We start from the raw sequence: 12,185 nt of genomic DNA, 5'->3' as shown, positions 1-12,185 counted from the left end.
ACAAGGGACAAAGGCTTGGCTCCCTCTACTTCTGATTCCAGGAAGTTAAAAGGGTTTCTGAAACAGCTGCCTTCGTGCCTCTTCCTGGTGGTCTGAACCTACCTCTTCAGAGACAGCAACCAAGACCTTATCCAGTCCCTCTACCAGCTGCTTGAAGGTGGGCCGCTGGGAGGGCACAGCATGCCAGCACTCACGCATCATCATGTACCTGTTTGGGAAAAGGGGAGGGGACATCTCAGGCTAGAGCATCCCATAATATGGATGCAGGTGCTGTGGTTAAGATCGAGCCCACAAGAGGCACACACATGACGGCACTTACAGTTCGTGGGTGCAGTTGGAGGGCTTGTCCATCCGGTGACCTTCTCTCAGGAGCTTGAAGAGTTCTTCCACCGGGATGCCCGGATATGGAGAACCACCCAACGTAAAGATCTCCCACATCAGAATGCCAAAGGACCACCTGAAAGCACAGTTGAGGGTCAGGGAAAATAAAGGGGCAAGAAAGCCATAAAGAAATTCGAGGTGGATATGTCCAGATTAGCCCTACACTACCACCAAGCATCAGAAGGTGGACCTTGCCCCTGTGGAATGTGCACTACTTCAGCAAAATCTCACAAAGATGGATTTGTGACCACAGAGGTGGCATGTATTGAAGTTACATATGCTGGAGACAGGTTACAATGATGGACCACTTTACAGGGAGCAAGCAATTCTATGCTTCTTGTCATCTTTATGCAGGCAGGTAGGGCCATTGCACCCTGGCTTTTCCATGCCACTTATGGTTCATCTAGTAGGACTGACAGACAAATAGGCCCATTTATTCTCCATACAGCCAGGATGGTTGGGAAAGGGCTGTAGCTTGCATGCAAAACACCCCCAAGTTCAATTCTTTGCATCTTTAAATAAAAGTAGGAAAGACCCCAGAGAGCTAGTGTATGTCAGTGTTTCTCAAATGTGGGTCTCCAGATGTTGTTGGAGTACAACCTCCATCATTCCTGACTATGCTGCTGCTGCTAACTAGGGATGATGGGACTTGTAGTCCAACAACAGCTGGGGACCCAAGTTAGAGCAACACTGGTAGGCAGTACTGAGCAAGATGGATCAATGCTCTTCTTTAGTATAAGGCAACTTCTCCCTTTTAAAAACACAGTAGCTCAGCTGCTCTGCCAGATATAGCTGTGTAGGCTGATGTGGCTGCGAGAGCCTTGCAGAGTCATACTTACACATCACTCTGGTGGGTGTACACCCTGTCAAAAAGAGCCTCTGGTGCCATCCATTTTACAGGTAGACGACCCTGTGGGGAGAAAAAAGAAAAACTCTCAATTCATTGACACTTTCCCTGGGCAATGTCTCCTCTTCCTTCTGAGTTCTACCCTCTAGCATCCACTGAGCAATAGCCACATATCCACTTCCATAGATGTGCTCATTCTAGTTTCCTACAAGACCCTGGATTCATTGAAAGTAAAAAAATATCTCTCTTCACTAACAGGGTAGTGCAAGAATGTGTGTAAGCACACACAAAGGGCTATGAAGGTTTCTCTACTACTTTATACTACATAATTATTTAAAAGGTTGATATGCCACCTGTCAGGGTAGCTACCCTCCCAAGTTGGCTTCCATACATTGTTAACCATTTATTGTTAAGAAATACAGAGCACAGTAATTGCTCTCCCCCAGTGCCCAACCTCCTCTCTTTTTCCCAACCGCATTGCGTATTTCCAAAGCCTGTTGCCAATTCTGAGTCTTCCCTCCTGTGCCTCTCAAATACCATCTCACTCACATTGCTGGTTTTCTTGTAGTAGTCAATGTCATGAACACCCCGGGCCAAGCCAAAATCTGCAATTTTCATGACGTTTTCTTCAGTGACAAGGACGTTGCGAGCAGCCAGGTCCCGGTGAATGCACTGCAGAGAGAGAGAGAGAGAGAAGAGATGAATCCTCTCTGAGGATCCGGAGAGCCCACTGCAGCCCAGACTGCAGTCCAGTGTCAGACACATCTGGGCTAGTGGGTTGTTGCTGCATCTACCATGAGAATCAGGAGGAGCTTCGCTGCCTCTCTGCCTTGCCATTCACTCATTCATCACATGATGGCTGCCCAGGCCTGGTACATACATACCCCTCTCCTTTGGTAGACCTAACCCTCATGTAGCTGACCCTCATGGGCCAGTCAAGAGCCCAGCAAAAGCTTTAGAGTGCCAGTGCCTGGCTTAGAGCCTTCACAGTTTTAGGGAAGCTTTTAACTATTGTATTTTAATATTTTGTTGGAAGCCGCCCAGAGTGGCTGGGGAAACCCAGCCAGATGGGCGGGGTATAAATACTAAATTATTATTATTATTATTATTATTATTATTATTATTATTATTATTATTATTTTCACTGTTGGCACTCCAACAGGACCTGCCAATGCTTCAGATGACATTTGCCCATTGGGCAAGTCATTTCTGCTTAAGTATGGATCCTGCTAGGGTTGGTGAGGGGGCAAAGCCGTTTGGGCCAGGCTGCTCTTACCCGCTTGGACTCCAGGTACTCCATGCCACGTGCCACCTGGTAGACACAGGAGACCAAGTCTTTGAAGGACAGCTGCTCCTCAGGCATCTTGGTGATATCAAAGGTGTAGTCTGGCGTGGGAGGGCGACGGGCGCGCAGGTACTCCCGCAAGTTCCCCTTGGCAGCAAACTCCACAATCACATAGAGAGGCCCTGCAGTCAGGAGTTATATGTGAGCCTGTGCTCTCAGGTGCAGCCTTCATAAATCCCGCACAATGTCTGCTCCTATCCTAGAACATCAGAGCCTAGAACCATTGTTCAGTTGCAGCATCCTCCTATTGACCCCACAAAGGTTCTAGTCTCTCCTGACTTCCCAAACATCCCTGCCTCTTTCCTCACAGCACCTGGTATCCCCTGCTTCCCAGCCCAAAGAGGCAGTCACTTACCATCCTGCGTACAGACTCCTAACAGGTTGATTATATTCTTGTGTTGGTCCATCAGTTTCATCATTTCCATTTCTGAGATGAGGTCAGCCAAGTCTTTGTCAGTAGCATTATCTGGCAAGGCAACAGAAGGAGGTCAGACTGGGGCATCCCATGATCTAGACTAGAATCCAACAGTGGAAGGACTGAAGCCCAATGATTCAGCTCTCTTAACCCTGTATATTGTGTTTACCTTTGAGCATCTTGACAGCCACAGTGATGGGTCGCTCTGGTCGTTCTTGATCGATGCCGTAGGCTTCTGCTCTCACCACTTGCCCAAAGCAGCCCTCACCCAGTGGCTTGCCCAGCACAAGCCTGGGGAAAAAGAAGGGTAGAAAGCCTCCTTAAAAGGACAATCTCATGTTGTCATGGGTACAGATGCATTTGGGTGGGTGGGACCTAAACTCATGGCTGTATCCAAAAGCTGGCAGGTCCCCTGCAGTGGGGCAGAATCAGATGTTAGCACCAGGTGCATTTGCAGGGCCTCAACCACAACATAGAAATCTCACCCAATGTTCTCTCCCAGGCCCATGCATCAGCTATCCCAAGTTGTGAGGTGAGGTGATATGTACAAGCATCATTGGGGGGCGTTCATCAATGTCTACACAGTGCACTGACTAACAAATTCCTTTCATTTCCAAGAATTTGCTAACAAGTTCATTTCCAAGAGACTGTAGCAGCTGGAGTGGGAAACCTTTTCCAGCACAAGGGCAGCATTCCCTTCTAGGCAATCTTCTGAGGGCCATATGCCAGAGACAAAGGTCCATCTTGTCTGTGAGTCCTGGAAGACCCGCTCCCTGCTGTGTCTGCCCTTTCCACCTGGCCTGGGAAGGTGGGGCCCTGACTGACTCCAGCTACAAAAGCTGAGGCTGCTGATCAGACTCTTGGCCTGGAGTATTGTTTGGGAGGATGGTTGCTGCCATTAGTTTTTTGTATTTTATTTTAGATTTTGTTGCATTTTATGTGGAAATTGTTCAGTTTGGTTTTGTGGTTTTTTATTGTTTAATTTATTGTTTGTGACTACTTTTGTTGTGTTGTAGTTATGTATTTTGTTCCATGTTGTAAGCTGCCTTGAGCATGGTTTGAAGTATGGAAAGGCAGCATACAATAAAATTATGTGTGTGTGTAAAAGTGAGTGAGGAAATGGGTGTAAATTTTGCCATTGTATAGTAGCTGACGTACACACACACCTGGCCCCTCAGTCTGAGGTTCCTTACCTTTGTTCTACAGGCAGCAATTCAAGAGGCAAACTGCACGGCGTTTAATACCAGACAATTTTTATAGCTAGCCCCTTAGTCACAGAGCTAAGCAGGGTTACAATGGTTTTGTAACCATTTGTTCTTTGAAGAAAGCAGTACTCTCATTCACTCTACTGCCTTCCTTCTTTGTGGTACTTGGCCACTCTACTTGCTGTGCTTGCCCTCACTTGTGAGGGGGACATAACATGTGAAACTGAAGCACGTGCGTACCAGGTGGTATGTGACGGCTGTGATGCCATTTTTGGAGCCACTGTGTTGGTGGGAACAAGAGTCCTGTACAGCCAGGCACACGTGAACTTCCAGCTCACCTGCTGCTTCCTCTCTGTGAACACAGGCAAGCATGGGTCTAAGGCCACTGACAATTGGGCAGCTGTACCACATGTGGGAAGTAGCCCTTAGTGTTAATAAACACACATTTTGATACAAGTTTGGTGAGAAGGTGGTTTTGCCATTCTGACACTGGGCTTGTGTGAGTCATGTGAGAGCCTGGCCAGCATCCTCAGTGGCACATGCAGAAGAAAGCTATGCTGCACTTCACAAGACTTACCTGTCTCGTGGGAATTCCCACTTGGAGTCCAGAGGCAGCTCCACTTCCATGACCCCAGCCAGCATGGGTGTGCAGCTTGAGGAGAGGCGGGTGACACGCATCAGTGATGTGGTGGACTTCCCTGAGGAGCTGGATTCCAAGGAGAACTGTGGAGAAAGACCCAACATTCAAGTAGATTGCCCCACAGACACTGCTTTACTCCAGAGCAAGAACGGACTAGACAAGGGCACAAAGGACACAATGAAACAAAGGACAGGGCAGAACACGCACACCTAACACCAATAAGAGCCATCTACAATGCAAACAAGGTCCATCTAGCCAACCAGATGCTGCCCTGACAGTTTAGCTGAACTTGGGAGGGCTGTTTTCGGATATCTGCATGGTCTGACTGGGATTTTACTACCCTGAATAATTTGTTGTACTCCAAGGATCTGAGTACCTCACTTTGTCCATTACTGACTCTTGGTCTGAGCCAGCAGAGAACATTGTGGGCCCTTGAAAACCACTGCAGTGGCACAATGGATCCTTCTTTAAGGTTACTGGGTACTTTAAGGTTAGTTCTGGGTCTTTCAGTACCTACCTGCCGAATGAGCGGGAATTTGGAGAGTTTGTGTACGGCCATGGGCTCCAAGGGCTGCTTGCTCGGCTGGGTTTGCATCCGGCACAAGACAACAATGACAATAGCCATCGCAATGGCTAAAGACCCCGAAGTGTAGATAATTATATCGGTATACTTGATTTCAGGGGAATTTGCCTCTTGCACTTCTTCTTCTTCTGCAATAGCAAATAAATCCACAGTTAGCATGCTTCAGGGGGGTTAAACCTGCTTTGACCACAGCAGGTAGCCAGCTGGGCTGGAGGGAACATGGCTGTGCTGCACGGTGTGTACATCGGTCTGCAAAAACAGCCTGTCTGTACCTGGCTGCAGGTACAAAATGCATCCCACTGATTTCAATGAGAGAGCCTAACATATGTTTAGATCACTTTGACTGTCATAAATGGCGCATAAAAAGATAACTCTGGCTAGATCATACTCTCATCCTTGAGCTATCCTTGAGCCATCACATAGCCATTTTAAGGCAGTTGCCTTTCAGTGAAAACCTAGAGCTTTTGCTAAACAGAAATTTCCTAGCTCCTGGAATTTCTTGCAGTATCTCTTCCACATTTAATTACATATACAATGTGCTGTTTTCAAGCTCTAGCCATTCAAAGCCTAGGCAGAATTCATTTCATTACAATTCCCTACCCCACCCCACCCCTTAAGATGTACTTAGGCCTTTTTGTTTTTAATCAGTGGAATATGTCTAATTTGTAGGTATTAAAAAACAGCACCTAGTCTCCACCTATTTATATTACCTGCATCCTTAATAGCTATGTAGGAGTGTTGGTCTACACAACTATTCAAGCTGCAAGGGCCCTGTCTGATTTTTCACCTGCCTGTCCTAATTCTCCATTCAAATCAAGGGACTTAAAAGTGGCTGGATTCTTCCTTGTACAAAGTGGGTCCAAAATCCAGTCTGTCTTTTCAGGATTTATACACTGAGAAGTGCAGCATCTCTTTTGATGGACTGAAGCTGTCATATTGTGATTGATATATTGACAAAAGACAACAGTAGATTGTTCTGTATAATTCTACAGTGAATAGATCTGTCATGTTGACTGATTGATTGGCAACTTAATGCTCAAGTGGGGCAGTGTGTCTTGCAATTTGTTTTCAGCCATTTATCTCTCTGTCTCTCTCTTTAGCACATTCATCTCATTGGATATTCTACAGGGGTACGACATGCACAGTATAGTCCCCACCCCCAAGCGTCTCCTTTAGGAAAGGTAATCTCTGCTTCTAGCTCTGCAAAGGAATACCCTACTACCATTATCCATCTTTCCCCCCATCCAATCATCCACTGTCCTTTCTCACCTGGAAGCACAGTGAGCCAAGCTGACTGGTATGACAGGCCAATGGAATTCCCTGCCAGGCAGGTATATTCCCCAGCATCTTCCATGGAGACATTGCGCAGGTACAGCACTTCCACCTCTGAGCTGTTAATATCTGCAGTCTGCCAAAATAAGTTGCCAGTGGGAGGCAGGGAGAAAAACATTAGTTCTCGTTGACACAAAAAGGTTATTCAAGCTTCTCATTGGAAGGGGAACATCTTGCTTGCTGCCAATATATCTTTCAAGGGTGCATCTTTATCTCATAAATGCCTGATTAATGGTCATGTACCCCAATCTCTGGTGAGGATGCCCTAAATAAGTGCACCACAGCCATTGCTAAGTTTTATTGCTTCCAAGCCTCTGGGCTTGAGACACAACAACTCTGCTGTGAGAATAAGCAACCCAACTGGGACTCATGATGCAGTTCTTTGTGTTTGCTTGTTTTCTGGACATATACTCTAAGCCACATCTTTCCAAACTGTGTGTCACGACACTCGACTGCAGTGTGTAGGTGTGATGTGCAAACACTCCTCATGTTCCTTCTGGGGCTGGAAAGGGGTTAGTTTAATTTCTGGTTTGCTAGTAAAACTGAATTACTTTGTCACATAATGATGCATGTCCAAAAAGTGTGTCACTAACATGAAAGGTTTGGAAAGCTATGCTCCAAGCTTACAGAGTTGGTGCTATTGAAAGTAGCATCTCAGCCAGTCTTGGACCTCCTCTCTTTCTTTGCAAATAAACACAGCAATCACTCTTGTAAAAGCCTTCTTTTAAGATAAACTTTTGGTTTGAAAATGTTAGCTTAGGCGCATATTGCAAAATGTGCAATTCTTAATATGGGTAATAGGCTATATATGCCCTTGGCTCCACAGATGAGGGGTCAGCAACTAGGGGCCCCTGGTCTAAATCTAGCCCACTGAAAGGTGCCACTTCCTATCCAGCCCCTGCTCCCCCCCCCCACTCCGTAACCTCTGTTGTTTGCCTAAAAGTGTGGGGAAAAGCGACCTTTCTGGCAATGGAAATCTCTGCAAAAAATAAAGGGAGGGCTCTGGTTACCTTAAGCACTTGCACATAGGGGACTCCATCTGGGCCGTAGCTGCTGCCATTCACTTCAATGTGCTTGAGCCACTGTATGTGGGGCTGGGCGTCGCTGTAAACCTTGCAGAAGAACTCAACGTCGCTGCCCACCACTGCGGTGGTGTTGGCCGGCAGCCCGGCTTGCAAGATAGGCCTGTGCGGAGATCTCTCTGCCAGGAAGAGAGCAGGGAAAGTTGTTGTCCAGCACAGCTGAAGACTGCCAGGTCCCACCCAGAGGAGCTAAGGTCATGCTCTACAGCACATAAATCACTGCACATGGAGCTGATAGTGCTATCACAGCCGTCCGGGAGTGCAGAGGCGCAGCCAACTGCCAGGGAGTTACCCCATCTATCAAAGTGCAGCACTTTCTTCTCAAAGCTCCCTAGTACAGCAGTATATGCAGTCCCGCCTAAAGGCCTGGTGGGATCTGAATGTCTCTCTCCCACCCCCCCACCGTCCGCCATCTCCTTCCAGCCCAGCAGATCTGATATTACTTAATGCCATGGGCTGAACTCCCACCCCTGCCTGGCTCCAGAGCCTCTTTCCGGTGATTACAAGTAAGCCCAGAGAAGACAGATAATGAGGGGCTGAGAGATAAGGGAGCAAAAGGCTTAGAGCTAGTCCTATAGATCTAGGCAGGGCTAATTAATTTCATCTGACTTTATGGCCTGGGAGATCTCCAACTCCCTTTGAAGTCAAAAGCGGGTTCGGGGCATTTTCCTTCTCTTTGGGGGTGCCTGAGGTCAGGGTGGCGAGCCTTGTTCCTTCCCACAGGAACCTGGCAAGCTGCCAGGGAATTGGGGTCTGGCATCCCACACAGACTCAGAAGCACTCATCGGCAAAGGAGGAAGGAGCGTTTCAGGCTGAAGGTGGGGGAGTGGGGGGGCAGCCCACTTTCCTTGTCTTCTTTTCACATGTTGCTATGGGGGTGGGGGAGGGTCACATATCTAGATTTGGAACAGTATGGCAGGGAGAAGGCCACCTCACCTAGCACGTCCAGGAAGTAGCTGTAGCGGATGCTGCCAAACTTGTTCTCCACCAGGCAAGTGTAGTTGCCTCGGTCCGAAGGCACCACACTCTCCATGACCAAGCTCCAGTGTTGATGCCTTAGCTGGGTGGAAAGAGGAAAAGGCAGAAGCCAAGATTATCACCTTCTTTTAAAAGGGCTGTCCATCAGGGCCATAGCTGTCAACGTTTCCCTTTTTTAAAGGGAAATTCCCTTATTCCGAATAGGATTCCTCGCAAGAAAAGGGAACAAAAGTCCCTTGTTTTAGACACAAATCCTTTGAGCTATATACTAAGGCCAGCAAATATTTCTTCATTTACAAAACTATTTATATACTGGTGTATCATAGTAACATATCAAAGCTGTTTAGTATCTATATATTAAAAAACATGTAACAATTTAAAAAACAGAGACCATCAGCTAACTGTTGTGAAAAGATGTACAGTCATACCTTGGATTCTGAACGCCTTGGTACTCAGACGTTTTGGCTCCCAAATGAATGTTCCAGTTTGTGAACGTTCTTTGAAACCCAAATGTCCGACAGGGCTTCCAATTGGCTGCAGGAACTTCCTGCAGCCAATTAGAAGCCGCGCTTTGGTTTCTGGACATTTTGGAAGTCAAACGGACTTTTGGAACAGATTACGTTTGACTTCTAAGGTACGACTGTATTCTGAATTGCCTGCATAATCATGGCAGAATAGAAAAGTTTCCCACAGGTGTTTAAAGGTCAAGGCAGAAGCTGCCTGCTGAATCTGTTGGCAGAACACTCCACAGGCCTGGGCTGATGACACTAAAGGCTCTTTTTCATGTTGGTGTCAAATGAGCCTTGCCAGTGCAAGGGACAACTAACAAAACTCCTGCAGCTTATCTCAGTGATTGTGCTGGCATACAAGGGTTCCAGCAGCCCCTAAGGTGCCCCTGGACCTACGTTCTTCAGGGCTTTGTAGATTAATACCAATCAACCTTGAACCTGGCTCAGTAGCAAATGGGCAGCCGGTGTAGATATTTTAACAATGGTGTTTGCATTATGTGTTCATGCTCCATTGTTAAGGAATGGGGCACGTCCATAGGCTGACCTTTTTTAACAATGCACTGAATCGAGCTAGGGAGCAGAAAGAGGAGAAATGCAGGCAAAAGAGGTGGAAATGTCTAGCAGCTGCTATTTTGATGGAAGCAAACTTTTGCAAATTAATATATTGATCTGGCAAGGCTAGGGCAGCCAGAGCAAAAGGGGATCAGGGGCACAGCAAGTCCTGAAGAGGGTCCTGGAGTCTTTGGACAGCAGGCTGAATTCCCCAAACTCACAGAGGTGACCCTTGGTTCTCTGCTGAGTGGCTTGTGCAATATTGTGGATTCCTTATAGCATATTCCCTTGTGCCTCTCTCTCTCTCTCTCTCTCACACACACACATACCCCTCAAATCCTAACTCATAAAAACCTGGTGGGCAAGGCAGGTCCCAGCCAGGTGGATGAAAAGGGAAAGGAAGGCAAGGGGAGAGATGGCAAATCTCTAAGGGGCTGTGCACTTACCCTGATCCCTCCAATCCGGTGCTCCCCTCGGAATTCCCTCCCATTCTTCAGCCAGCGGATTGTCGGGTTGGGGCTCCCAGAGGCTGGGCAGCGGAACTTGACTGTGTTCCCTGCCGGGACTGCATACAGCTTCTTGTCCATTCGGTGAGGGTGCGTCCAGTAAGGTGCTGAAAAAGGCATCACACTATTAGCTCCAGCTTTTAATTCAGGCTCAGGGGAGGCTCACACTTTAGGGACAAAGGTCTGTGCTCTACCTGATGGTGGCAGCAAACCCTGGATTGCTCTCAGAGAAAGGATACGCCAATGGGATATGGGAGAGTTCAAGGGGAGAGCAGGTGTCTCATAGGGACCTAGGGATGTGCCAAAATGCACAACGGCAACCCTTCCACTGAGGAACCTCAACGTTCCACGAGAAATGAGTGTGCTTTGGGATATGTGCCAAGCTCAAGCAGAGCTCCCTAGTTTGCAGGCAGCTGTTATCAAACAATTTTGGGACACATCGACAGCAGAGGAGGCTTGGGAAGTAAGAAAGGAAGATGTCTGGCCACCGTGAGTCCATGTACTTACTAAGCACCCCTTCTTCACCCAGTTCCCTCTCCCAGCATGCAGCAGCACCCAGAACTGAGTGAAGCACAGCCAAGGAGGCATACTGACCTCGCCGGGTATGTATGGGCTCCTCAAGGGAATCGGCATGGGCACTCTCCACACCGCTGTCTTCATCGTCATCACCAGATGCCAATGAATCTGAAAACAAAATGGTAATTCTTTGTAGTCTTGCTTCTTAAATAACCATAGGGCACTGAACAAGTGGCAGTTATCAAGGGAGCACCTGGCTACAGTGGACCAGCATTTTCTTAGCAGGAGTGTAGAGTAGCAGGCAAAATGCTAACTGGAGTGTGTTCAAAGGTGACTGGGGGGAGAGGAGGAGAAACACTGTTGGCTGCTACAGTTCTAGCTCATTTGTTTGCTTATTCTTTATTTAGTACATTTAATTACGCGCCCTTCACCAAAGGTCCCTGGGCAGGTGGACAACGCAATACGAACAGTAAAATGCAATCAATAGCAAAAAATTAAAGCAACCACCAAACAATAAAAGCATATACAGAAAGCAATCACCGTGCACATTTCCAAAAGCCTGCACAAAACCCCAGCGTTGATATCAGGAGTACATCAGGAGGCAGAGAGTTTGGGGGCCACCACAAAAAAGGCCTTCTCATGTGACTCTGTCCCCTGGACCTCTGAGGGTGTCAGCAGACCACCAGTGGGGCCTCTCCTGCTGATCTTAAATCCCAGGGCAGAGTACAAAGGAGGAGGCAATCTATCAGGGCTTGTTTTTGTTTTGTTTTTTTAAACCAAAGTCATTTGGGGCTTTACATGTTGAAGACAAAACCTTGAACAGGCCCGGAAGTGATTAAGCAGCTCGCGCAACCTTCACAGAAGGGGTGTAATCTGAGATCTACCAGCTGTTCCAGACAACCATCTAGTTTCAATGTGAAAACCAAGGCTCATATTGTATTGTCCTTTAGCAGGAGCGCCAAGTTAAATAAATTCTTGTTCCTTTGACCAGGGGACATGCGAGGCACGTGTGGCAAAGTCTGTGTTGACTAGGAGTTGTAGCAGAGCAGACGCTTTGAATGCCAAAGGTCCCTGGTTCTCTGGCATCTCCAAGTTAGGCGAGGAAGGATTCTGGAGACCCACTGCCAGTCACTATGAACCAAGGGTGGCTGACCTGCAAGTTGTGGATCATGTCAAGCCCCAGAAATGTTTCCAAGTGGTCCCCTAAGACTTTTTGCCCTTTTTATTTTATTTTTAAAAACCCACCTCTGTTTGCTGCTTACTTCTCTTACGCACTAGTCTTTGCTAGCCGTTT

General features: G+C 47.4%; 1 protein-coding gene across 4 annotated transcripts in view; it reads right to left on the bottom strand.

Moving 5' to 3' along the window:
* The window catches only part of FGFR4 (fibroblast growth factor receptor 4), a 48,699-nt gene that overhangs the window by 897 nt on the left and 35,617 nt on the right, over positions 1 to 12,185 (bottom strand). For 3 of the 4 annotated variants that reach the window (XM_053377213.1, XM_053377216.1, XM_053377215.1), the window contains 14 exons: positions 10,883 to 11,059; positions 10,316 to 10,482; positions 8,767 to 8,890; positions 7,759 to 7,949; positions 6,686 to 6,824; positions 5,351 to 5,544; positions 4,771 to 4,916; positions 3,158 to 3,279; positions 2,929 to 3,039; positions 2,505 to 2,695; positions 1,778 to 1,900; positions 1,221 to 1,291; positions 320 to 457; positions 103 to 208 (listed from right to left, as the gene is read on the bottom strand). In XM_053377213.1, coding sequence (XP_053233188.1) covers positions 103 to 208; positions 320 to 457; positions 1,221 to 1,291; positions 1,778 to 1,900; positions 2,505 to 2,695; positions 2,929 to 3,039; positions 3,158 to 3,279; positions 4,771 to 4,916; positions 5,351 to 5,544; positions 6,686 to 6,824; positions 7,759 to 7,949; positions 8,767 to 8,890; positions 10,316 to 10,482; positions 10,883 to 11,059 — 2,000 coding nt within the window. The remainder of the gene's footprint in view (positions 1 to 102; positions 209 to 319; positions 458 to 1,220; positions 1,292 to 1,777; positions 1,901 to 2,504; positions 2,696 to 2,928; positions 3,040 to 3,157; positions 3,280 to 4,770; positions 4,917 to 5,350; positions 5,545 to 6,685; positions 6,825 to 7,758; positions 7,950 to 8,766; positions 8,891 to 10,315; positions 10,483 to 10,882; positions 11,060 to 12,185) is intronic. The other variant, XM_053377214.1, reaches the window with a different exon arrangement.

Source organism: Podarcis raffonei, chromosome 2, assembly GCF_027172205.1.
Source record: "Podarcis raffonei isolate rPodRaf1 chromosome 2, rPodRaf1.pri, whole genome shotgun sequence".
NCBI lineage: Eukaryota > Metazoa > Chordata > Lepidosauria > Squamata > Lacertidae > Podarcis > Podarcis raffonei.
This window is presented reverse-complemented; position numbering and strand designations above follow the sequence as displayed.